At 50.0% G+C, this 27,054-nt stretch overlaps 1 protein-coding gene across 2 annotated transcripts in view; it reads left to right on the plus strand.

Annotated features, from left to right (window-relative positions):
* LOC140718649 (A disintegrin and metalloproteinase with thrombospondin motifs 7-like) overlaps nt 1–27,054 on the plus strand; it is a 193,526-nt gene that overhangs the window by 137,815 nt on the left and 28,657 nt on the right. For both annotated transcript variants that reach the window (XM_073032672.1, XM_073032673.1), the window contains 5 exons: nt 10,486–10,612; nt 16,582–16,795; nt 19,317–21,761; nt 24,012–24,164; nt 24,790–24,963. In XM_073032672.1, coding sequence (XP_072888773.1) covers nt 10,486–10,612; nt 16,582–16,795; nt 19,317–21,761; nt 24,012–24,164; nt 24,790–24,963 — 3,113 coding nt within the window. The remainder of the gene's footprint in view (nt 1–10,485; nt 10,613–16,581; nt 16,796–19,316; nt 21,762–24,011; nt 24,165–24,789; nt 24,964–27,054) is intronic.

Below are 27,054 nucleotides of genomic sequence, written 5' to 3' on the forward strand. Positions count from 1 at the left end.
CAGCGAGCAAGAGGGGGGGAGAGAGAGAGTGAGAGAGACCGGTTGACCACAGGCCCATCCCTCCAGCAGCATTGAGCGAGGGGGAGAGAGAGAGAGACCGGTTGACCACAGGCCCATCCCTCCAGCAGCATTGAGCGAGGGGGAGAGAGAGAGAGAGAGAGAGAGACCGGTTGACCACAGGCCCATCCCTCCAGCAGCATTGAGCGAGGGGGAGAGAGAGAGAGAGAGAGACCGGTTGAACACAGGCCCATCCCTCCAGCAGCAGCGAGCAAGAGGGGGGGAGAGAGAGAGAGACCGGTTGAACACAGACCCCTTCCTCCAGCAGCATTGAGCGAGGGGGAGAGAGAGAGAGACCGGTTGAACACAGGCCCCTTCCTCCAGCAGCAGCGAGCAAGAGGGGGGGAGAGAGAGAGTGAGAGAGACCGGTTGACCACAGGCCCATCCCTCCAGCAGCATTGAGCGAGGGGGAGAGAGAGAGAGACCGGTTGACCACAGGCCCATCCCTCCAGCAGCATTGAGCGAGGGGGAGAGAGAGAGAGAGACCGGTTGAACACAGACCCCTTCCTCCAGCAGCATTGAGCGAGGGGGAGAGAGAGAGAGAGAGAGACCGGTTGAACACAGGCCCATCCCTCCAGCAGCAGCGAGCAAGAGGGGGGGAGAGAGAGAGAGACCGGTTGAACACAGACCCCTTCCTCCAGCAGCATTGAGCGAGGGGGAGAGAGAGAGAGACCGGTTGAACACAGGCCCCTTCCTCCAGCAGCAGCGAGCAAGAGGGGGGGAGAGAGAGAGTGAGAGAGACCGGTTGACCACAGGCCCATCCCTCCAGCAGCATTGAGCGAGGGGGAGAGAGAGAGAGACCGGTTGACCACAGGCCCATCCCTCCAGCAGCATTGAGCGAGGGGGAGAGAGAGAGAGACCGGTTGAACACAGGCCCCTTCCTCCAGCAGCATTGAGCGAGGGGGAGAGAGAGAGAGACCGGTTGAACACAGGCCCATCCCTCCAGCAGCAGCGAGCAAGAGGGGGGGAGAGAGAGAGAGAGACCGGTTGAACACAGGCCCATCCCTCCAGCAGCATTGAGCGAGGGGGAGAGAGAGAGAGACCGGTTGAACACAGGCCCCTTCCTCCAGCAGCAGCAAGCAAGAGGGGGGGAGAGAGAGAGTGAGAGAGACCGGTTGAACACAGGCCCCTTCCTCCAGCAGCAGCGAGCAAGAGGGGGGGAGAGAGAGAGAGAGACCGGTTGAACACAGGCCCATCCCTCCAGCAGCAGCGAGCAAGAGGGGGGGAGAGAGAGAGAGACCGGTTGAACACAGGCCCCTTCCTCCAGCAGCATTGAGCGAGGGGGAGAGAGAGAGAGACCGGTTGAACACAGGCCCCTTCCTCCAGCAGCAGCAAGCAAGAGGGGGGGAGAGAGAGAGTGAGAGAGACCGGTTGAACACAGGCCCCTTCCTCCAGCAGCAGCGAGCAAGAGGGGGGGAGAGAGAGAGAGACCGGTTGAACACAGGTCCATCCCTCCAGCAGCAGCAAGCAAGAGGGGGGGAGAGAGAGAGAGACCGGTTGAACACAGGCCCCTTCCTCCAGCAGCAGCGAGCAAGAGGGAAAGCGACACTGGTGAAACACAAGCACCATGTTGACATCAAGCATGGTGATTAGAATTGAGGGGATGTTGGTGTTAAACACTGATGGACTGGACAGGACCTGCAGCCAATGATTGTGTTCCACTGCCTGAACAGTGATTATTCGATGCAATTGGAATGTCTACTGGGGAAGATATTCTGATCCAACTTCACTGGAGCAGAAAACTATATTTCAAGTTCACTGTGATTTATTGCTTCAATATCTTTATTCCCAGGACTAATGTTAGAAAAAACCATATTCAGCTTTTCCCTACTGCCTCTCCTGAGATGATCGGATTGATTTTCTATAAAATGATTGGATAATTTTGAATACAGGTGGCTGTAAGCTTGAAACACAAGAGATTCTGCAGATACTGGATGTCTGGAGTGACACACACACACACAAGATGCTGGAGGAGCTCAGCAGGTCAGGCAGCACCTACGGAAATGAATGAACTGTCGATGTTGTAGGCGGAGACTGTTGATTTGGACTGGAAAGGCGAAGGGAAATAGAATAAGAAGATTGAGGGAGGCGTGAATTACCAGCTGGCCGGAGATTGGTGAGACCAGGTGGGGGAGGTTGGGAGAAGTAAGAAGCTAGGTTGTGATTAGTAAGAAGTAAAGGACTGAAGCTTTAAAGAGTAGAATGGTTGTCATGGAAAGAATGAGTAGATTTGCATGGAGTAACCTACCAACCCAAGTATAACTACACCTCAAACGTTTTTATTTTATTGTAAAGCACTTCAGACAGACAGACATACTGGTACTTTATTGATCCCGAGGGAAATTGGGTTTCGTTACAGCCGTGCCAACCAAGAATAGTGTAGAAATATAGGAATATAAAACCATAAATAATAAGTTAATCATGCCAAGTGGAAATAAGTCCAGGACCAGCCTATTGGCTCAGGGTGTCTGACACTCCGAGGGAGGAGTTGTAAAGTTTGATGGCCACAGGCAGGAATGACTTCCTTTAACGCTCAGTGTTACATCTCGGTGGAATGAGTTCTGGAAGAGATTTTAGAGAAGCAGGTATTTTATTCCATTTCAGCTGCACCAGCAGTGACCTCATGGTCCCACACTACCAGGTTCAGGAACATTTACCATACTCTTCAACCATCAGGCTCCCGAACCAGAGTGGATAACTTCACTCACCTCAACTCTGAACTGTGATTCCACAACCCACAGACTCACTTTCAAGGACTCTACAGCTCATGTTCTCAGTTCATTCTTTCCTTCTTTCTTATTTTTTTCCCTTTCTTTTTCTCTACAGTATTTATTTGCACAATTTGTCATTAGCATATTTGCTGTTTGTCAGTCTGTGCAGTTTTGCATTGATTCTCTTGTATTTCTTTGAGCGTCCTCAAGAAAATGTCTCTCAGGGTTGTATATGGTGACATGTGCATACTTTGATAATAAATGTACTTTGAACTTTGAGCTCTTCCAGTAATTACCCTTCAGCCCCCTGCATTTCTCTGTCCGTGAGATTATCCCGGTCTTGTCACTTGTATCGGAAACATGCCAGTTATGTGGATGACCTTCTGCAGATATTATCCGATCCAGATCAGTATCCACCTGAAGTTTCCACAGAACTGTGCAGAACACAACAGTGAGCTGTTGTCTCAAACACTGGAGACTGGAGTTGATCCTTCCATAGGACTGTGGGAACGCAGCCAAAGTTACAATTCATGGGAACATTGGGAGGGAGAATTCCAGCTTCCAGAGGTCTAGTTCTGGCCCAAATTGAAAGGTGTCAGCCTGAGATGGGGGGGGGGGGGTGTTAAAGAGAGTGCACACGGGTTAGTGGGTGTTTGTAAGTGTGCATGGATTTTTGTGTGTGTGCATGTATTTGTGTTTGCGTGCATGTGTTTGTATATTCTGCATGTGTTTGTGTGTATGTGCCTGTGTTTCTGTGTGTGAGTGAGTGTGCGTTTGTGCCTGTGTTTCTGTGTGTGTGTATGTGCCTGTGTTTCTGTGTGTGAGTGAGTGTGTGTGCGTATGTGCCTGTGTTTCTGTGTGTGTGTGTGTATGTGCCTGTGTTTCTGTGTGTGAGTGTGTGTGTGCGTGTGCCTGTGTTTCTTCTGTGCGTGAGTGAGTGTGTGTATGTGCATGAGTTTCTGTCTGTGAGGGTGAGGATTGCAGATGGGGTTACTGTTGGACAGTAGATAATGTACAGTTGAGAATTGGCGGTGGCTTAAATGCCATGATAGAGAGTTACTGTGGGCCAGCAGCTGAGGGAAACCCCCGAGAGCCACAGTGGGCCGGTCAGCAGGAGGTAGGCTGGAGTTTATGAGGCTACATTTCTTGGCTTGCCTGACTATCAGCTGAGAAAGTTGCTCTGTGAGTGTTTGAGCCAGCCACTCATCATCCGGCAGTAATAGTTCCTGTACATGTTGTTCCGGAAAGGGGACTCTCAGTTCAAACTGCAGCACTGAACAAGATATTCACTCACTATTATTTCCCAAATCATGACATTTATAACTGCCTATTTCCTAACCCCTGATGTTACATTCACCCAAAACTGGAATCTGGAAATGATTTAAGAGTAAACTGATTTCTCTCTCTCTCTCTCTCTCTCTCTCTCTCCCCCCTCCCCCTCCCCTCTCTCTCCCCCTCTCTCTCTCTCTCTCTCTCTCTCCCCCCTCCCCCTCCCCTCTCTCTCCCCCTCTCTCTCTCCCCCTCTCTCTCTCCCTACCTCTCTCTCTCTCCCCCTCTCTCCCTCCCTCCTCCCTCTCTCTCCCCCTCTCTCCCTCCCTCCCTCCCTCTCTCTCTCCCTCTCCCTCTCTCTCTCGTTCTTTAACCTCCGCCCAGATGTACACCCCTCAGAGATCTCTGTACTTCCCCAGGCCTGGCTCCTGGTCATCGCTGAATCTGACACTTCTCACAGACCAGATGCTAAGCTCTGGTTTTCCCTCTGCTTCACTCACACGTTTCCTCCTTTTTGCGTCGCTCCTTCAAACTTGCGAGCTTTTGGTCAGATAGGCCAGCGCGGTGACATAGCGATGAATGCAATCACTTTGCAGTGCAGCGATTGGGGTTCAGTTCCCGCTGCTGTCTGTAAGAGGTTTGCACGTTCTCCCTGTGACTCTGTGAGATCCTCCGGGTGCCTCGGTTTCCTGCCGTATCCCAAAGACGTACGGTCTTTACTTTGTAAGTACGTGCTAGTATTTATATGCATTTTATTCCATATCCACACTTTAACTTGTAACTTATTTTAACTCCTGACGAAAGGTCTTCACCCGAAACGTCGACAGTGCTTCTCCCTATAGATGCTGCCTGGCCTGCTGCGTTCCACCAGCATTTTGTGTGTGTAACTTGTTTTATGTAATTCTTTATTCCTTATAATTGTTGACTGTTGTTTTTTGTTTTATGTCTTGCCCTGACCAACACACCACAGCAAATTTCTAACACATGTAAAGGTACATGGTGAATGAAGTGGCAACATTTGATCCTTGGCTGTCATGTTGGCACCAGAAGCATGGCCACACTTGCAGGCCTCGCCCAGCACATCTTCAGACTGTGTTGGTCACTGACGCATTGAATTGACTTTATCTCTTACGTCCTTCACATACATGAGGAGTAAAAATCTTTACGTTACGTCTCCATCTAAATGTGCAATATACAATTTATAGTGATTTGTAATAAATAGTATGTACAACAGGGCAGTTAATATAACATAGAAATACAATTGTATCAGCGTGGATTAATCAGTCTGATGGCCTGGTGGAAAATAGCTGTCCCAGAGTCTGTTGGTCCTGGCTTTTATGCTGCAGTATCGCTTCCTGGATGGTAGCAGCTGGAATAGGTTGTGGTTGGGGTGACTTGGGTCCCCAATGATCCTTTGGGCCCTTTCTTCACACCCTTCTTTGTAAGTGTCCTGAATCAATGGAAGTTCACAACTACAGAGGTGCTGGGCTGTCCGCACCACTCTCTGCAGAGTCCTGTGATTAAGGGAGGTACAGTTCCCATACCAGGCAGTGATGCAGCCGGTCAGGATGCTCTCAGTTGTGCCCCTATAGTAAGTTCTTAGGATTTGGGGGACCCATACCAAACTTCCCCAACCGTCAGGTGCTGTTGTGCTTTTTTCACCACACAGCTGGTGTGTTGGACCCACATGAGATCCTCGGTGATGTGTCTGCTGAGGAACTTTGCTGTATGTTTCGATGTACCTGCGGTGATCTTTAAATAAAGCTAAGCTTTTAAGTTGTCTGAGGAGCTGGAGTAACCATAAGACATAGGAGCAGAATTAAGCCATTCAGCCCATCGAGTCTTCTCCACTATTTGACCATGCCTGATTTATTATCCCTCTCAACCTCATTCAAGTTCAAATTTAATCATCATTCAACCAGACATGAATATAGCCAAATGAAACAGCATCGCTCTGGGGCCAAGGAGCCAAACATATTACCAACAACACACAGTACACTGCAAATAACACATATGGCTACAAAAGTGAAAAAAAACATACAGGTTCAAAGAGAAGCAATACAAACCAAGACCCTGAGTGACGTGGCTTGTAGATTTATCGTAAGTTGTCCTGGTCAACTTGTTCTTCTGAGCCAACACCAGAGATCAGCACCAGTGGGAGGGTCCAGTCCCCAGCCCAGCACAGACTCCAATGGACCCACAGAGGCCTCTGCTCTCTCCCACCCTTGCCTTGGCGTCTCCTCCCCGGGTGGCTGCAACAGGCGACTCCAAGGTCCAAGGGCCTAGTCCTGGCCACGACCGAGGCAACGCAGCCTCCCCACCGTTGGTCTCACCAATGAACCAGTGAGTCAGACGTGCAGTATACTACACTACCAAGGTCCAACAGGGTCTTGCAATCACAATCAAAACGTCCACGACAATCACTTGCACTGCAGGCTGTCCAAAGATTCACCACAAACGCAGGCAACAACACAACGCACCCGGTACGCACTTAGTCCAGCTCCATCGCTTTCGAGCAACTCACCGATGGGATAGTCCTGCAGTACCCGATGTTCTCAGTATCTAACAGTGACCTGTGATCAGAAAGCGAGACCTAAAGGACAAACAGTTATACCTTTCACTGGAGCCTGGAGTGGTCCAAGCTGTCGCCATCTTACTGGAAGTAATTCTCCTGCCTTCTTCCTATGACCTTTGACACCTTTACTGATCAAGAATTTAGCAATCTCCGCTTTATGACTTGACCTCCATAGCCCTCTATGGACCATACTTCCCACTGAGACAGGTCCACTATTGCTGATTGTATTAAGTTATTTATTTATTGAGGTACAGCACTGCCTTGCTGCCCAGCGATCCCCTGATTTAATCCTAGCCTATAAAACCATAAGGTAGAATTATGGTCAGAATTAGGCCATTTGGCCTATCAAGTCTTCTTCATCATCTCATCATGGCTGATCCATTTCCCTCTCTGCCCCAATCTCCTGCCTTCTCCCTGTATCCCTTCACACCCTGACTAATCAAGAATCTATCAACCTCTGCCTTAAATATACATGAAGACTTGGCCTCCAGACCCACCTGTGGCAAAGAATTCCACAGATTCGGCACAGACTCTCTGACTTGAGGAATTCCTTCTCATCGCTATTCTAAAAGGACTTCCCTCTATTCTGAGACCGTGTCCTCTGGTCTTAGACTCCCCCACTTTTGGAAACATCATCTCCACGTCGACTCTATCGAGGCCTTTCAACGTTCAAAATGCTGGAGGAACTCAGCAGGCTAGGCGCATCTCGGAAAATAGTACAGTCAATGTTTTGGCCGGAAGCATCGACTGTACTCTTTTCCTCGATGCTGCCTGGCTCGCTGAGCTCCTCCAGCATTTTGTGTGTGTTGCTCGGATTTCCAGCATCTGCAGATTTTCTCTTGTTTGCCTTTCAACTTTTGATAAGTTTCAATGAGATCTCCCCCCCCCCCCCCCCCATTCTTCTGAATTCCAGCGAGTACAGGCCCAGAGCCTTCAAACACACCTCGTGTGACAAAGCTTTCAATCCCAGAATCATTTTTGTGAACCTCCTTTGAACCCTCTCCAATGCCAGCACATCCTTTCTTGGAGAAGGGGCCCAGAAATACTCAGAATACTCCAAGCAAGGCCTCACCAGTGCCTTTTCCAGCCTCAGCTTTTATATTCTGGTCCTCTCAAAATGCATGCTAACATCGCATTTGCCTTCCTCACCACCATCTATGTTCTTGATACAGAATCTGCAGGCATTGTTATCACCTGCCAGGTTCCTTGTGCAAATGCATCAACCGAACTTTAGCTCCAGGCTCTTGCAATAGTACAAGGTCAGAGGTCACAAGCAATGGAATTTGTTCAATTTGCTGATTACTGATGTAAATTACATTCGGGGAGAGCGCTTTGTAATCTTGACAAGTCAACTATGACTCATCAGTGCTCCTCTGACCATACCTGGGCCTTGTATGCCTGTTGCCCTTCCACCTTTGACCTTTACAGTTATAGGCCGATCCTGAAACGATAACTTCGTGTAATGGGCTCAGATCTTTGGGACTGTTAACAAGGCAAGATCTGAGAGAAAGAAGCCTGTGGAATTCCTTTAATTTCACTCACACAATCGGGGCATTGTGTAGCCAACAGTCCTTGCATTGATGTAGCTGTAGTGTACGATTTAGTTTTCAAGTGAAGGAGCTCAAACGTATCAATGTCTAAGGAGCATTTTATTTGTTCCCTTGTTGTTTGCTTTGTTCTTAGGTGGGGTGGTCAGATTTGAGCACCCCTTCCTCCCTACACACCCTGCAATGGAGCCTCCCCTTCTCTGATGCTCTGCTGCGAATCAGCCATCCGCGGTCCACCCCCCCCCCCCCCCCCGCCTGTCACTTCCGGATTGTAACTCGCCAGCGCATACCCGGGGGGTCCTCACACTTGCATTCCACTCCATTACAGAAGGATGCCAAGATCAGTGGCAGATCGTAGCGTGCCTGTTCATGATGTCTGCTGCCACGATGCGGCCAAACTGGAGGAGCAAAATCTCGTATTCCGTCTGGGTAGCCTCCAAAGTGCTCCAGTCCGCCGTCTCAGTGATTCACTAAATCTGTGCTCCTTGGGATTTATGCAACACACACTCGCACAAAGTGTAGCAGCCTGAAACTCGACTGTACTTTTTTCCGTAGATGCTGAGTTCCTCCAGCATTTTGTGTGTCTTGCTTGGATTTCCAGCATCTGCAGATCTTCTCAGCCTTGAGATTTATGCTAGCTAGCTCAATAATTCTCTTGACAAGTGCTCCTTTCCGGTGCTTTTCAGGAACAGCCCATGTGACTCTTGCAGCCCAGTCTCATTAAACCCGTGCAAACCTCAAACAATACTTCACTTAACTCAAGGTCACATGCAGGAATTCAAATTTGAAAGCCTTTGGAGGGGTACGTCAAACTGAATGGAAAAGCCTATGAGAAGTATTGGATACGGCCCAGTCCATCACGAGTAAAGCCCTCCCCACCATTGAACACTGTCACAGGAAAGCAGCATCTATCATCAGGGACCCCCACCAGCCAGGCCATGCTCTCTTCTCACTGCTACCATCGGGAAGAAGGTACTGGAGCCTCAGGACCCACGTCACCAGGTTCAGGAACAGTTATTCCCCTCAACCATCAGGCACCTGAACCAGAGGGGATAACTTCACTCAACTTCACTCACCCCATCACCAAACTGTTCCCGCAGCCTATGGGCCCACTTTCTAGGAATCTCGATGTTCTCGATATTTATTGTTTGTTTATTTATTATTATCATTTATTTTTGTATTTGCACAGTTTGTTATTTCTTTGCACATTGATTGTTTGTCCTGTTGGGTGTGGTCGTTCACTGATTCTGTTGTGCTTCTTGCATTTACTGTGATTGCCTGCAAGACAATGAATCTCAGAGTTGTATATAGTGACATGTCTGTACTTCGATAATAAATTTGCTTTAAAGGTTGATGCATTTTAAATGCAAGCATCCTAGCCTTGTTAATGAATACTTGGGGAGGGGGGTGTAGATCTGTTCCAAGTGCCTGACTTCCCACACTCATCGCAGTTTAACTCAGCAGTGAGTAGTGAGCTCACTTAATGTTTATCTCAATTCCGCCGATATGCATTCCATGGCCACTTTACCTCCTGTATCTAATACAGTGGCCGCTGAGTGTATGTTTGTGGTCTTCTGCTGCTGTAGCCCATCCGCTTTAACGTTGGAAGTGTTGTGTGTTCAGAGGGGCTCTTCTGCACGCCACTGTTGTAACGTGTGGTGAGTGTTACTGTCGCCTTCCTGTCAGCTTGAATCAGTCTGGCCGTTCTCCTCTGACCTCTCTCATTAACAAGGCATTTTCACCCACAGAACTGCTGCTCACTGAATTTTTTTTTTGTTTTTCACACTATGTAAATTCTAGAAACTGTTGAGAGTGAAAATCCCAGGAGATCAGCAAACCACCTCATCTGACATCAATAATCATTTCACAGAACATAGAAACATAGACATCTACAGCACATTACAGGCCCTTCAGCCCACAATGTTGTGCCAACCGTGTAACCTAGAATTTCCCTACTGCATTCCATGGACAAGGTCACTTCGATCACATTTCTTCCCCACTCTGATGTTTGGTCTGAACAATAACTGAACCTCTTGACCATGTCTACATGCTTTTATACATTGAGTTGCTGCCATGTGATTGGCTGATTAGATATTTGTATTAACAAGCAGGCGTACAGTGTACCTAATAAAATGGCCACTGAGTGTATATCTCTCTTAGTTCCAGCATCGATTTCTCTAACTTCTGATCATTTCAACCCCCCTCTGTCCTTCTCCCTTTTTCCATTCCACATTTGGGTTTTCCTTCTCACCTCTTGTCATCTCCTCACCTACCCGTCCCCTCAGAGATACAGCCTGTGGACGACTGTTTTCTGTGTTGCTCCCAGGTGTCCAGAGGCAGATCGTGCACTGTCTGGAGAAGATCGCAGGGATTGTCGAAGAACAGTATTGTGAGCTTGCGACACGACCTGATGACCGACAGCGGAACTGTCACACTGAGCCTTGTCCAGCCCGGTGAGTGACCGGCCCAGAGACCTGAGTGTACATCCTCAGTCCAAACCTCCCTCCAAACGTCAGCCTCCTGTCTTTATATGGAAAAGCACTGGGTCCGCATTCAGTTCTGTGTCCACTGTAATTCACTGTCTCAGGCCTTGCACCCCTCCCTGTCTCTGTAACCCTCCCCTCTATCCCTCCCTGTCTCTGTAACCCTCTCCCTCCCCTCTACCCCTCCCTGTCTCTGTAACCCTCTCCCTCCTCTAACCCTCCCTGTCTCTGTAACCCTCCCCTCTATCCCTCCCTGTCTCTGTAACCCTCTCCCTCCCCTCTACCCCTCCCTGTCTCTATAACCCTCCCCTCTATCCCTCCCTGTCTCTGTAACCCTCTCCCTCCTCTAACCCTCCCTGTCTCTGTAACCCTCCCCTCTATCCCTCCCTGTCTCTGTAACCCTCTCCCTCCTCTAACCCTCCCTGTCTCTGTAACCCTCCCCTCTATCCCTCCCTGTCTCTGTAACCCTCTCCCTCCCCTCTACCCCTCCCTGTCTCTGTAACCCTCTCCCTCCTCTAACCCTCCCTGTCTCTGTAACCCTCCCCTCTATCCCTCCCTGTCTCTGTAACCCTCTCCCTCCTCTAACCCTCCCTGTCTCTGTAACCCTCCCCTCTATCCCTCCCTGTCTCTGTAACCCTCTCCCTCCTCTAACCCTCCCTGTCTCTGTAACCCTCCCCTCTATCCCTCCCTGTCTCTGTAACCCTCTCCCTCCTCTAACCCTCCCTGTCTCTGTAACCCTCCCCTCTATCCCTCCCTGTCTGTAACCCTCTCCCTCCTCTAACCCTCCCTGTCTCTGTAACCCTCCCCTCTATCCCTCCCTGTCTCTGTAACCCTCTCCCTCCCCTCTACCCCTCCCTGTCTCTGTAACCCTCTCCCTCCCCTCTACCCCTCCCTGTCTCTGTAACCCTCCCTCTCCTCTACCCCTCCCTGTCTCTGTAACCCTCCCTCTCCTCTACCCCTCCCTGTCTCTGTAACCCTCTCCCTCCCCTCTACCCCTCCCTGTCTCTGTAACCCTCTCCCTCCCCTCTACCCCTCCCTGTCTCTGTAACCCTCTCCCTCCCCTCTACCCCTCCCTGTCTCTGTAACCCTCCCTCTCCTCTACCCCTCCCTGTCTCTGTAACCCTCTCCCTCCCCTCTACCCCTCCCTGTCTCTGTAACCCTCTCCCTCCCCTCTACCCCTCCCTGTCTCTGTAACCCTCCCTCTCCTCTACCCCTCCCTGTCTCTGTAACCCTCCCTCTCCTCTACCCCTCCCTGTCTCTGTAACCCTCTCCCTCCCCTCTACCCCTCCCTGTCTCTGTAACCCTCTCCCTCCCCTCTACCCCTCCCTGTCTCTGTAACCCTCTCCCTCCCCTCTACCCCTCCCTGTCTCTGTAACCCTCCCTCTCCTCTACCCCTCCCTGTCTCTGTAACCCTCTCCCTCCCCTCTACCCCTCCCTGTCTCTGTAACCCTCTCCCTCCCCTCTACCCCTCCCTGTCTCTGTAACCCTCCCTCTCCTCTACCCCTCCCTGTCTCTGTAACCCTCTCCCTCCCCTCTACCCCTCCCTGTCTCTGTAACTCTCCCTCCCCTCTACCCCTCCCTGTCTCTGTAACCCTCCCTCTCCTCTATCCCTCCCTGTCTCTGTAACCCTCTCCCTCCCCTCTGTCTCTGTAACCCTCTCCCTACCCTCTACCCCTCCCTGTCTCTGTAACCCTCTCCCTCTCCTCTATCCCTCCCTGTCTCTGTAACCCTCCCCCTACCCCTCCCTTTCTCTGTAACCCTCTCCCTACCCCTCCCTGTCTCTGTAACCCTCTCCCTACCCCTCCCTGTCTCTGTAACCCTCTCCCTTCCCTCCCTGTCTCTGTAACCCTCTCCCTACCCCTCCCTGTCTCTGTAACCCTCTCCCTCCTCTAACCCTCCCTGTCTCTGTAACCCTCCCCTCTATCCCTCCCTGTCTCTGTAACCCTCTCCCTCCTCTAACCCTCCCTGTCTCTGTAACCCTCTCCCTCCCCTCTACCCCTCCCTGTCTCTGTAACTCTCCCTCCCCTCTACCCCTCCCTGTCTCTGTAACCCTCCCTCTCCTCTATCCCTCCCTGTCTCTGTAACCCTCTCCCTCCCCTCTGTCTCTGTAACCCTCTCCCTACCCTCTACCCCTCCCTGTCTCTGTAACCCTCTCCCTCTCCTCTATCCCTCCCTGTCTCTGTAACCCTCCCCCTACCCCTCCCTGTCTCTGTAACCCTCTCCCTACCCCTCCCTGTCTCTGTAACCCTCTCCCTTCCCTCCCTGTCTCTGTAACCCTCTCCCTACCCCTCCCTGTCTCTGTAACCCTCTCCCTCCTCTAACCCTCCCTGTCTCTGTAACCCTCCCCTCTATCCCTCCCTGTCTCTGTAACCCTCTCCCTCCTCTAACCCTCCCTGTCTCTGTAACCCTCTCCCTCCCCTCTACCCCCCGCCATCTCAGGACCCTCCTCCCCTGTATTCTTCAGAGATTTTCCTCTGTCTGTTCACCTTTCCCCCCCCAACCGCACCCCTGTTGCCCTGTGAAATGATTTATTCAAGGGGCCACATAAATGTGATTACTGCTTTGACGTTACAGTGCGAGAGGAAATTATTGTTGAGCAGAATCTGAACTTCAGTCATTCAAGGTAAAACTCCCAGCCAGGGAAGGTCATCTGTAATGACGGGAATATAAGAGATTATCTGAGGTTACAGTGGAATGTAGATCGACTGGGCCAGTGGCCTGAGGAATGGCAACACATTTTCATGCAGATCTGTTCTAAGACTAATTAGGGCAGGGGTTGCTGACGAAGTGGCGGGGACTTGAGGAATGTGTAGAGCATTGTGCAGGTACGTGGTTCCCTGAAAGTGGCCATTCGGGTAGTTGGGGTGGTGAAGAAGCCTTGCCTTCATCGCCCAGCTGTATGAAGCGATTTGAAGACCGTTTTTTCAGTTCTGGTTGCCCTGGGTCAATAAGCTCGAAAAGGCACAGAAACCACTTACAAGGGTGTTACAGGACGGGAGGTTTTGAGTTGGAGTGGTACGGTAGCATAACGCTTTACAGTGCTGGCTGTAAGTTCAGAGATCGATTCCTGCCGCCGTCTGTAAGGAGTTTGTACGTTCTCCCGAAGATGTTGTGGGTATCCTCTGTGTGCTGCAGCTTCCTCCCACTTCACCAAGACGTACGTACGTACGGGTTAGCGTTAGTGATTTGTGGGCGTGCTACGCTGGTGCTGGAAGCGTGGCAACAGTCACAATTTGCCCCCAGCACATCCTCAAACTGTGGTGGTTGTTGATGCAAGCAACACATTTCACTGTTTGTTTCGATGTCACACAAAGCTAATGTTTATAAGGAGCAGCTGGGCTGTTCCCTGGAGTACAAGGGAGAAGAGGTGACCTTGTGGAGGTTGACAAAATAGCAAGGGGTATCAATAAGAGCCACACACACAAAATGCTGGAGGAACTCAGCAGGTCAGACAGTGTCTATGGACAGAGTAACACACACAAAATGCTGGAGGAACTCAGCAGGACAGGCAGCGTCTATGGACAGAGTAACACACACAAAATGCTGGAGGAACTCAGCAGGTCAGGCAGCGTCTATGGACAGAGTAACACACACAAAATGCTGGAGGAACTCAGCAGGTCAGACAGTGTCTATGGACAGAGTAACACACACAAAATGCTGGAGGAACTCAGCAGGTCAGACAGTGTCTATGGACAGAGTAACACACACAAAATGCTGGAGGAACTCAGCAGGTCAGACAGTGTCTATGGACAGAGTAACACACACAAAATGCTGGAGGAACTCAGCAGGACAGGCAGTGTCTATGGACAGAGTAACACACACAAAATGCTGGAGGAACTCAGCAGGTCAGGCAGCGTCTATGGACAGAGTAACACACACAAAATGCTGGAGGAACTCAGCAGGTCAGGCAGCGTCTATGGACAGAGTAACACACACAAAATGCTGGAGGAACTCAGCAGGACAGGCAGCGTCTATGGACAGAGTAACACACACAAAATGCTGGAGGAACTCAGCAGGACAGGCAGCGTCTATGGACAGAGTAACACACACAAAATGCTGGAGGAACTCAGCAGGACAGGCAGCGTCTATGGACAGAGTAACACACACAAAATGCTGGAGGAACTCAGCAGGTCAGGCAGCGTCTATGGACAGAGTAACACACACAAAATGCTGGAGGAACTCAGCAGGACAGGCAGCGTCTATGGACAGAGTAACACACACAAAATGCTGGAGGAACTCAGCAGGACAGGCAGCGTCTATGGACAGAGTAACACACACAAAATGCTGGAGGAACTCAGCAGGACAGGCAGCGTCTATGGACAGAGTAACACACACAAAATGCTGGAGGAACTCAGCAGGACAGGCAGCGTCTATGGACAGAGTAACACACACAAAATGCTGGAGGAACTCAGCAGGACAGGCAGCGTCTATGGACAGAGTAACACACACAAAATGCTGGAGGAACTCAGCAGGACAGGCAGCGTCTATGGTCAGAGTAACACACACAAAATGCTGGAGGAACTCAGCAGGACAGGCAGCGTCTATGGTCAGAGTAACACACACAAAATGCTGGAGGAACTCAGCAGGACAGGCAGCGTCTATGGAAAAGCCAAAGAGCTTTGGCCCAAAACGTTAACTGTGTTTTTTCCCAGTGATGCTACCTGGCCTGCTGAGTTCCTCCAGCATTTTGTGTGTGTTGCACGGAATTCCAGCATCTGCAGATTTTCTCTTGTTTGTCATAGGGGTATAAATAAGATGAAGGGCCACAGACTTCTCCCCAGGGTGAGAGAGTCCATAACTAGAGGGCGCAGGTTTCAGCTGAGAGGGAAGAGATTTAAAACAGAGCTGAGGGGTAAGGTTTTCCTACAGCATGTGGAACGAGTCGTGGTTGAGAGAGGTACAATAATATCGTTTCAGAAGCACTTGGATAAGTGGACCGAGGGGTGAGTCTTAGATACGGGCCGAACATAGGAAAGTGGGGTGAGCTGGGTGGTCAGCATGGACTGATGGGCTAAAGGGCCTGTATCTATGCTACATGACTCTGTGACGTTGCTGGGGGTGGTGGCAGAGGCAGGGACATTTGGGATATTGAGATGACTGTTAGATAGGCACATGGATGATAGGAAAAATGGAGGGCTATATGGGAGGGAAGGGTTGGACTGATCTTAGGGTCTTTTTCCTTTCTATATTATCATGAATTGCATTGAACTGCTGCTGCTAAGTTAACAAATTTCACAACAGTGATAATAACCTGATTCTGATAGTACAGTTTAAAAGTAGTACAACATCGTGGACCAAAGTACCCATTCAGTGCTGTAATCTACTGGTTCAGTGGCCAATTTATTAGGCACACCTGTACACCTGTCATTAATGCAAATATCTCATCAGTCAACCATGCGGCAGCAACTCAATGCATAAAAGCACGCAGACACGGTCAAGAGGTTCGTTTGTTCAGACCAAACATCAGGATGGGGAAGAAATGTGATCTAAGTGACTTTGACCATGGAATGTTTGTTGGTGTCAGATGGGGTGGTTTGAGTATCTCAGAAACTGCTGATCTCCCGGGATTTTCACGCACAACAGTCTCTAGAGTTTACAGAGAACGGTGCGAGAAGTAAAAACCATCCAGTGAGCTGCAGTTCTTTGGGCAAAAGTGCCTTACTCATGAGAGAGGTCAGAGAGGAATGGTTCAAGTGTCGGGAGGGCGGGAATAACTCAAATATCCATGCGTTAGAACAGTGGTGTGCAGAGGCTGAATCTCTGAATGCACAGCACATCGCACTGTGGAGGGGATGGGTCGCAGCAGACATACAGAGATACCGGAGGCACCTTCTGTACCTAATAAAGTGGCCACTGAGTGTATGTTCTGAGAGAGGGTTGCTCTTCCCTCAGGTAGTGAGGCTGACTTTGCGGACTGAGAAAGGATTTTATTTCCTCAGGTGGTGGGTCGGAGAGTGGCAGGCGTGCTCGGCGTCCTGTGGAGAAACGGGGACTATGAGGAGGACCACCCTTTGCATCCAGAGTGTGGGTCTCGATGAGCAGCGGGCTCTCCAGCCCTCTGACTGCCAACATACGGCCAAGCCCGAGGACACCGGCCCTTGCAACCGGGAAATCCCCTGCCCCTCGGACTGGAGCGCAGGCAGCTGGCCAGAGGTGAGAGGGCAAAGGTCAACCGTCAAGCCAGTTGTACTGAGACAGGGGATTGTTTTCAAATCAGATGCTGGAAATCGTGAGCAACACATACAAAATGCTGGAGCGACAGCACAGTTCCTTAGCAGACAGCATAACAGTATTACAGCACGAGCTGTAAAATCGGGGTTCAGCTCCCACCGCTGTCTGTAAGGAGTTTGTATGTTCTCCCCATTTCAGCAGTGGGTTTCCTCCGGGTGTTCCGGTTTTCTCCCGCATTCCAAAGACATACGAGCTGGGGTCAGTAAGTTATGGGCATGTTATGTTGGCACTGGAAGCATGGGGACACTTCCCGGCTGCCCCGGCACAATTTTCATGGATTTGATTTGACTCAATTAATGCATTTTGCTGTATGTTTCAATGTACATGTGACAAATAAAATTTGTCTTTAATCTTTGGGAAAGGACTGAGCAAGTCAGATAACATCTATGGAGAGGAATAAACAGTTGATGTTTCTGTCCTGATGAAGGGTCTCAGCCCGAAACGTTGACTGTTTATTCCCCTCCATGGATGCTGCCTGACCTGCTGAGTTCCTCCAGCGTTTTGTGGGTGTTGCTTTAAAATCATTTAGGCAATGATTGTCAGCCAATTAGACCAACAAAACAAGGAAGTGGTCTCTCTCGAGTAACTTGTCTGGTGTTAGATCCGTCTTACTGAGGTGACCCTTCAGATTTAGATGCATTCATTTGTCACGTATACGTGGAAACATACAGTGAAACACGTCGTTCGGGGGCAGCCCACAAATATCACCACAGATTCCAGCGCCAACATAGCATTCCCACGATGCTCAGCAGAACGCAGAACACACCAAGCAACAAAACGGCAAAGCAAGCACTTCGGCCTCCTCCCACTCAACCACACACTCACGGGAGGACTGACTTCCAGGCCTCCCGTGCACTCCAAAACCACCTCGAAACATCATACTTGTGAAACCTGAGTGGCTCGTGCTTAAAGGGGCTGTCTCAGTGTCAGGTTCGCTATTTAAATATCTGTAATACAAAAGAGACCGTTGCTTTAATATGGGAGATTCTGCAGATGCTGGAAATACAGAGCAACACAAACAAAACGCTGGAGGAACTCAGCAGGTCAGGCAGCATCTGTGGAAATGAATAAACAGCCGACGTTTCAGGCCAAGACCCTTCTTCAGGACTGGAAAGGAAGGGGGAAGACACCAGGATAAAAGGTTGGGGAGGAGGGGAAGGAAGATAGCTAGAAGGTGATAGGTAAGGCCAGGTAGGTAGGAAAGGTAAAGGGCTGGAGAGGAGAGTGCACCATGGGAGAAAGGGAAGGAGGAGGGGACCCAGGGGGAGGTGATAGACAGGTGAGAAGAGCTAAGGGGCCAGAGTGGGGAATAGGAGAAGTGGGAGGGGGAGGGATTTTATTTTAAAGGAAGGAGGAATCAATACTTATGCCATCAGGTTGGAGGCTACCCAGACAAAATATATGGTGTTGCTCCTCTACGCTGAGAGTGGCCTCATCTGGCACTCTGCTTTAGCCATGTTTGTTAGTTGCTTTCACTCACGTTGGGGATCTGCACGTTGCTAGCAAGGCCGGAGCATGGTGGTGCACAGTGTACTTTATATATCTTACACGTAACAAGTAGGACAGAGCGGTGGTGTAGTTGTTAGCACAGTGCCTTACAGTATGGGCGACCCGGGTTTGATTGCAGCGCTGTCTGTGAGGAGTTTGTGCATTCTAACTGTGACCGTGTGGGTTTCCTCCAGGAGCTCCAGTTTCCTCCCACAGTCCAAAGGCGTGCCGGTTGGTAGGTTAATTGGTTATTGTAGTTTGTCCTGTGATAGGCAAGGGTTAAATGGGGGGTTGCTGGATAGTGAGGCTTAAAGGGCCAAAAGAGCCTATTCCAATAAAAATTTTAAAATAACAAATAGAACAGTACCTGTGTTTCATGCGAGACCTACACCGCTAATTTAGCAGTCATTATCATTTCAGGAATGAAAGGGATGGAAGTAAGAGGAATGCTTGCTGGCTCTGGGCCTGTATACTGGACTTTAGAAGGAATCTCATCGAAACATATCAAATATGAAAAGTCCAAGATACAGTGGATGCAAAGAGGATGCTTTCTATAGCGCAGGAGTCTCGGACCAGAGGGCACAGCGTCAGAGTAGTGGGGCATCCCTTTAGAACAGAGATGGAGAGGAATTTCTTTAGCCAGAGGGTGGGGAATCTGTGGAATTTATTGCCACAGGCAACTGTGGAGGCCAGGTCTTTGGAGTATATTTAAAGCAGAGGTTGATAGGTTACTGATTAATGAGGGTGTCAGTGGTTATGGAGAAAAGGCAGGAGAATAGGGTTGAGAGGGATAATAAATCAGCCGTGATGGAATGGCAGAGCAGGATCAATGGGACAAGTGGCCGAATTCTGCTCCTATGTCTTATGGTTTTATCAGTTTCAGCTCAGCTTTAGTGAAAGGGATATAATCTTGCTCGAGATGTTAAGTTCCCATTTTGTTTTTGTTTGTCTTCAGTGCTCTGTCACCTGTGGACAAGGTGTGCAGGAACGGAGTGTTGTGTGCCTGAACAACACCAACATGACCTGCAGTCTGGAGATGAAACCAGCTGCAACAAGGCCCTGTCACCTGAAGCCATGCCCTGGACTCTGGCCAGGATTCACACTGCATGACTGGTCTGGAAGTGGAGCTTCTAGCAAGGAGATGTACAACGAGGTGGGATTCAACCTGAACTTCGGCCCCGGCGCTACAAACGAAGGTGAAAATTCCAACCGAATCCCTCCCATTCCCAACTCCTATCCATCCCTTATCAATGCACAAACTCCTCAGCCACAGACCCCCGAAGACAACAAGATAACCAATCACATTATTGAAGATGATTTCACCAAGAGTGAGGAATCCTCCAAACCAAACATCTTTGTCGATGACTTCTACTATGATTATAACTTCATCAACTTCCACGAAGACCTTGAGTACGGTCCGGAAGGCTGGCTGGATTTCAGCGAAGAGGAGAAGATGGGTGAAGACAGTAAACCTGAAGAAGAGCATTTGGAAACCAATAACATCTCTGACAGCGTTTTGGAGAAGTTACCCAATCAAAACGAGGATGGGACCTCTGTTGAAAAGCCAGGATCTAATGAGCTGGACAACGTTCCATTGGAACCTACAGCAAAAATCCTGGAGAATAAGGCAATAAATAATAATCAGGTCACAACTGCTACCTCAAATGTACACTCAGTTGATATCCATCTTAGTGAAGAATATACTACTGAGAATCTCAGGGTTACAGAGGCTACACCAGGTAGATTGAACAACACTGGCAGTGAAGATGTCGATAAAGAAATGTACGAGGCAGATGAGCTGCTTCCTGTCCAAAATACAACAGTTAAAGAGGGTATTTATCCTGGATCTTCACCGAATGATGATCAGGACATTGTTCTCAACACAGCAGCGACCCTGACATCTTATTATCACAACTCCCGAAGACCACCGTTCCCCACCTCTCCACCTAGTACAAACATCCCCAGTGCTTCAACAGCAAGTGACCCCAACTGGAAGGAGAAAGACCTGGTGAAAGACTGGAACTCTGAGGACCACGGCACGAGTCATGGAAATTCCAGCAGTGCCAAGCAGGGCAGTCCGTATAATCGAAAGGCTGGTGGCCTTAGAGAACCTCCTGAGAGTGAGGGGCAAGAAGGGAACCTGGAATCGAGGGAGACCGTGGATGGAGAGGGGGCGGATCCTGTACAAAATGGGACAGATGTGCCTGGGATTCCAAGTGAGATTTCAAATGTGACAGTCAGCAGTAGAGAGGAATTAAGTGTTAACCACGGACACTCCCAGCAGCAAGACACCATTGCTGGCCATCCAGCTGTTACTGATAACTCCTGGCGTGATCTCCATTCTGACACCAGTAATGTGCCCACATCTCCAGTCCCAACGGATCCGAAAGATATTCCTGCTCCAGAAGAGATACATTGGACAACGAGCCACGGACAAACCTGGTCAAGCTTGGCAGATGGACATAGTTTAAACGGCTCTTTAGAATTCCCAGGAGGGGTTGAAACATCTCCAGGAAATGTATTGGTACCTGGTGCATCTGACGAGGACACTGGCCATGCTAGTGTGCTCTCTCAGCCTAGCCCCTCTGTGACACAGGCTGACGTATTCTTCACGTCAGGAGGAGCGCTGTCACCAGAAGCAAGTCAGCTGCCGGTGGTAGGAACCCCTCCCGTCACCACTGTGGTGTCGCCAGAACTGGACTCTCCACTGCAAGACTGGGCCACAACTGAGGGAGGCCAGGGAGAGAGTGTGCAGCCAGTTCGGGCAACAGCCTCCAGCCACTCGTTCATTCGTCTGGGGCCTTCAGATTCTAGCTCCACTTTGTCAGTGAATGTGGGGACAAGGCCAGTTGAAGCCCCATCGCTAACCTCTGCAATCACTACAGAAGCCATCTTCCTCAGAACCACTACCTCTACTGCCAACATCGTTCCTGGTTCTAACTTGACAACAGCTGCCTCAGATTTAAGCACACAGCCACCGTTCGCAGAGGGTGTGACAGAGCCAAGCAGCACTCTGGGTTCTCCTTCCTGGACAAGTGACTCACTACCTCAGGAGCAGATTCCAACAACACTCGTTGAGTCAAGCAAAACGAGGACAGATTTAGCGAGGTCCCACACTGGAGCCGAATCCAAGGAGGGCCTGGCCAGTCCGGGCAGCACCGGCGCAGGAGATGCTGGGATCGGGATCGGAAGGGGTTCCCCTGGATCCATCGCGGGGAGTTCACTGGTTCCTGCCCCTACAATCCACCTACCGGCTCCCTCCGGGAATACCCTGTCTCCGAGGCCAGCGCTGGGTGTCCAGGCAACTGAAACTGACTCAGTGAGGGATGCAGCCATCGACCCAGCCTCTGAGGCAGATGTGGAGTCCCTATCTTACTGGGTGGTTGGAAACTGGAGTGAGGCAAGTACTGAGGGTTAACCCGGAGATGGTGGGGTGGGGAGGGAATACGGAATTATAATTTTAAAAAATGATAGCCATTCAGCCCTTTGATCCTGTTCCACTTTCACTGAGGTCAGGGTGAACTGCACCCTAACTCTGCTACCTTCTCTCCAAACCTCATGTTCGGCCGCAGAACCTACATAGAAGAAACACAGAATAACAGAGCATGGAGCCAGGCCCTACGGCCCAACTCGTCCATGGCCACCAAGGAGCCCGCCTAAGCTAGGCCTATTTACCCGCGTTTGACCCTTATCCCTCTAAACCTCTAAGCAAAATTGTAACATCGAAACAGTAAACTGTTGGCCCCCCTCTTGCTGTGCCAAGAGTGGCGTCTCTCTCTCCCTCATTAGTGAGAGAGAGGGCCTTTTGAGATGGCAAAGTGTTGGGAATGGGCTGTAGTTTTTCGATGGACTTCAGGGGCTTTGCTATTGCTTGCAAGGTGGGGAGGGTTGATGTTTTTTGTGGGATCTTGTTTTATGGAAGCTCGCTGTTTTCAGAACAGTAACCGCATTTGGAAAGCCCTTAATAAAATGTAAAACATTTTGGGAAAGATAAAGTTTTTTATAAAGTCTTTCCATCCCTCTCTGATATTGAAAATTGTGGAAATCCTAAACTGGTCAGGTAGCACCTGTGGAGGGTGAAACAGAGTGAGTAATTCAGGTCAAAGACTGTTCTAATGGAGGGTATCAACCTGAAATGTTAGCTCTTGTTTCCTTCTCCACAGATGCTGCATGCCCTTGTGAGCATTTCCAAATTTTTCCGTGTTTATTTCAGATTTGCAGCTTGGTTGTTTCGTTCCTGTGATCTCCCTCCACCTTCCCCTCCTGTTTCATTCCTGTGATCTCCCTCCACCTTCCTCTCCTGTTTCATTCCTGTGATCTCCCTCCACCTTCCCCTCCTGTTTCGTTCCTGTGATCTCCCTCCACCTTCCCCTCCTGTTTCATTCCTGTGATCTCCCTCCACCTTCCCCTCCTGTTTCATTCCTGTGATCTCCCTCCACCTTCCCCTCCTGTTTCTCACTGCCTGACTCAGCTGGTGAAAACATTTGTCTGGAGTCCAGTCATGTTTTCAATATGCAACGCACAAAATGCTAAAACAGGGGTTCACAACCTTTTTTATGGCATGGACGCCTACCACTAACGGAGATGTCCACAGGCCCCAGGATGGGAACCCCAGCACTAGAGGAAATCAGGAGATCAGGCAGCATCAGTGGAGGGGAATTTCAGGTCGAGACCCTTCATCAGGACTGAAAAGCAAGTGGGGAGTTAGCCAGAGTAAAAAGTTGGGGGGAAGGGCTGGAGGAAGAGCTGACAGGTGATAGGTGGATGCAGGTGGGAGGATGTGTAATTGGTTGGTGACAGAGGGGGTAGAATGGGGAAGTATGAAGCTGAGAGGTGATAGGTGGATCCCGGTGGGAGGATGTGTGATCGGTTGGTGACAGAGGGGGTAGAATGGGGAAGTATGAAGCTGAGAGGTGATAGGTGGATGCAGGTGGGAGGATGTGTGATTGGTTGGTGACAGAGGGGGTAGAATGGGGAAGTATGAAGCTGAGAGGTGATAGGTGGATGCAGGTGAGAGAATATCTGATTGGTTGGTGACAGAGGGGGTAGAATGGGGAAGTATGAAGCTGAGAGGTGAGGGGTGGAAGTAACAAAGGTGATAGGAGGAAGATTGAATTGGATAAGAGAGGGCAGTGGAGCACAGGATAAAGGGAAGGAGGCAGGAGTGATGTGTGGGTGATGGGTGAATGGGAGTGTGGATAGAGATAGGAGGGTGGGGGTCAGCGCGATCAGGAAAAAATGGACTGAAGAGAGAGTTAACGTGATGTTCATGATATCAATGTTCATGCCATCAAGTTGGGGACTACCAAGGCAGAATATCACACAAAATACTGGAGGAACTCAGCAGGTCAGGTAGCATCTATGGATGGGAATAAACAGTCTTTATCATCAGGACTGGAAAGGAAGGAGCCAGAAGCCAGAGTAAAAAGGTGGGGGAAAGGGAAGGAGTACGAGCTGAAAGATGATGGAGGCAAGAGATAAGGAAGGAATCTGCTGGGAGAGGCCGAGGGAGGCAGTGGACGGTGGACAGATGACGACGGTGTACGAAGTGATGGTCCTCCACTCTGTCTCTAACCTCCATTTGGCAGTGGAGGATGTATCACTGTGGGAGCGGGAAGGGTAATTAATAATGTTTCGATATGTCATGCAGTGTTCCACCACGTGTGGGCTGGGAGCGATCTGGAGGACAGTGCAGTGTAGCTCCGGTCGGGACAGTGACTGCGACAAGACCAAGAGGCCGGTCCCGGCTCGGAGGTGCTATATCCGGCCCTGCTCGGCATGGCGTGTGGGCAATTGGAGCAGGGTAGGTCTCCCACTTCCCCGTAGCGTCTCCGTTATCCCACCCGGGAAGGTGCGAGGACCCTCAGACCATCGTGCGACATAGTCGTTAGCTGGACAGTGTTACAGCTCAGGGTGTCGGAGCTCGGAGTCCAGTCCCGGCGCCATCTGTAAGTGTGTTCCTCCCCAAGTGCACGTGGGTTTCCAAAAACGTACCCATTGGTAGGTTAATTGGTCATTGTAAATTGTGCCATGGTTAAGCTAAGGTTACATCGGTGGGTTGCTGGGCCCCCAGAGGTGCCTGTTCCGTGCTGTATCTCTAAAGGGATCAATGTGTCTGACAGTGGTAGAGTCCACAGCAGGGAGAGAGGCCCTTGGGCACAGGTTGTCCCACTCACCTGCACAGGGCCCATCTCCCTCCAGACCTTTCCTTGCCACAGCTGAACGAGGGAGAAGAATCAGGGTGTATCACTCGGTAAAATAACAAATGCAAGTTGAGTAGCCCCGCATTCGGCTTCTTGCAATTAGCAGCCGATAATGAGCTTGAGGTCTGAGTTCAGAGGGAATCCGAGCCTTCCTGAGGTGACTCCCGTGCTCTCAGCTTTGCTTCCGGGCGTCCCTGCTGACAGGTTTTCCATTGCCTCCCTCAGTGCTCCAAGAACTGCGGAGGTGGGGTGAAGATCCGAGACGTTCAGTGTATCGACGTCAGGGACAGGCGGCCCCTGCGACCCTTCCACTGCCAGCCCGTCCTCCATAAGCCTCCCACCAGCCTGGCCTGCAACTCCAGACCTTGCCTGGACTGGTACACGTCCTCGTGGGGAGAGGTACAGTAAATCAGCGCCACAACGCAACAGTTTGGAATCGATGGGACGAGATTAGTGTCTGAGGAGAAGAATTGTCCTCGTAACTTTGAGGGTCACCAAACCTCTAGGATTGTCCTAGGGATGAAGTAATAATCCTCAGGACAATGCACTGTGGGGTAAAGATCACAAAAGATTAAAAGATCTTTAAAGGTTGGCTTTATCTGCCACGCGTGCATTAAGACATACAGTGAAATGCGTCATTTGCGTCAGTGACCGACACAGTCCGAAGGTGCGTTGGGGGCAGCCTGCAAGTGACTCCATGCTTCCGACAAACATAGCTTAACCCACAATTTATCGTGGAATGTGGGAGGAAGCTGGAGCACGTGGAGGAAACCCACACTGATACAGGGAGAAGGTCCGAACTCCTTACAGACAGCGATAGGCTGAACCAAGGTCGCTGGTGCTTTAAACCGTTATGCTAACCACTACGCTACCTTGCCGCCCTACCTAGTGCATTAAGGTAGAACAAGGTAAAACAATAACCATGCAAAATTAAATGTAACAGTTACAGAGAACGTGCCGTGCAGGTAGACAATAAGGTGCAAGATCATAACGAAGTGAATTGTGAGGGAGCAATTTAATAGTCTGATACCAGCAGGATAGAAGCTGTCCTTGAGCCTGGAGGGACGGCATGGTAGTGTAGTGGTTAGCACAACGCGTTACAGCACCAGTGACCCAGGTTCAATTCCTGCCGCTGCGGGGAGTTTGTACATTCTCCCAGTGACCGTGTGGGTTTCCTCCGGGTGTTCCGGTTTCCTCCCACAGTCCAAAGCCATGCCGGTTGGTAGGCCAATTGGTCATTGTAAATTGTCCGGGGGTTAGATTGGGGGGTTTGCTGGGCAGTGTGGCTCGAAGGGCCGGGAGGGCCTATTCTGCACTGTACCTCGATAAATAAATAAAATGCCTTTGGCCTTTCATATCTTCTTCTCAATGGGAGAGAGGCAAAGAGAGAATGTCCCGACTGAGTGTGATTTATGATTTTACTGAGGCAGTGAGAAGTGTGGATAGAGTCCATGGAGGGGAGGCTGGATTCTGTGATATGCTGAGGCATGTCCACAACTCTCTGCAATTTCTTACTGTCACGGCCAGGGCAGTTACCGTATCAAACTGTTGTGCATCCAGGCAGGATGCTGACTGTGATGGTTGGCAGAAACTGTCAAAGGGGACATGTCGAGTTTTTTGAGCCTCCTGAGTTGTTTGGCTATGACATCTACATGGTTGGATGAAGGCAGGCTATTGGTGATGTTCACAAGTAAGTGTTGACATTTCAGGCTGGACAGACTTAAGGACAAACTTACTTTCTGGTCAACAGACTTACAGTCAGTTTCCTTGTACGAGCCTCCAGTTCCAAATTTAGTTTTTCTTTATCTCACAGCTGCCGTGGTTGATCTGATCTCCTGGCTCCAGATCAGTAGCCCCGGTCTCTCAATAGCTATTAAACCGGTAATTTACCTGGCAAGCTATCTGAGAGCTGCAGGTGGCAAAGTGGAAATGTCACTGAGGAGATTCCTGAGTCAGCATTGAAGAAAACGTTGAACTGATAGCTTAACCGTCGCCGGAAACTTTGAGATACTTCTGCAGGTGCTCAGTGGAGAGTGTCCTAGCTGGTTGCAACACGGCCTGGTACAGAAGCACAAGCACCCAGGATCAGGGAGTGCTGGGTACGGCCCAGTCCACCTCAGGCAAAGATCTCCCCACCGCTGAGCACAGTTAATGGAGCATGGCCACAAAAAAGCAGCATTCATCATCAAGGAGGTACAGGAGCCTTGGGTTTCACACCACCCAGTTCAGGAACAGATATTGCCCCTCAAACAGCCGGCTCCTGAACCAATGGGGATTCTTCTCCGAACTGAATCCACAACCTACTGACTCACCTTCAAGGACTCATGTTCTCAGTATTATATTTTATTTGCACAGTTTGTCCTCTTTTGGAGATTGGTTGCTTATCAGTCGTATATTTATGTATGGATTTTTATTAAATTTCATTGTATTTCTTTTTCCCCTGTGGATGCCAGCAAAAATTAATGAATCTCAAGGTAGTATATATGTTCT

The sequence above is a fragment of the Hemitrygon akajei genome, chromosome 30 (genome assembly GCF_048418815.1).
Source record: "Hemitrygon akajei chromosome 30, sHemAka1.3, whole genome shotgun sequence".
Classification (NCBI taxonomy): domain Eukaryota; kingdom Metazoa; phylum Chordata; class Chondrichthyes; order Myliobatiformes; family Dasyatidae; genus Hemitrygon; species Hemitrygon akajei.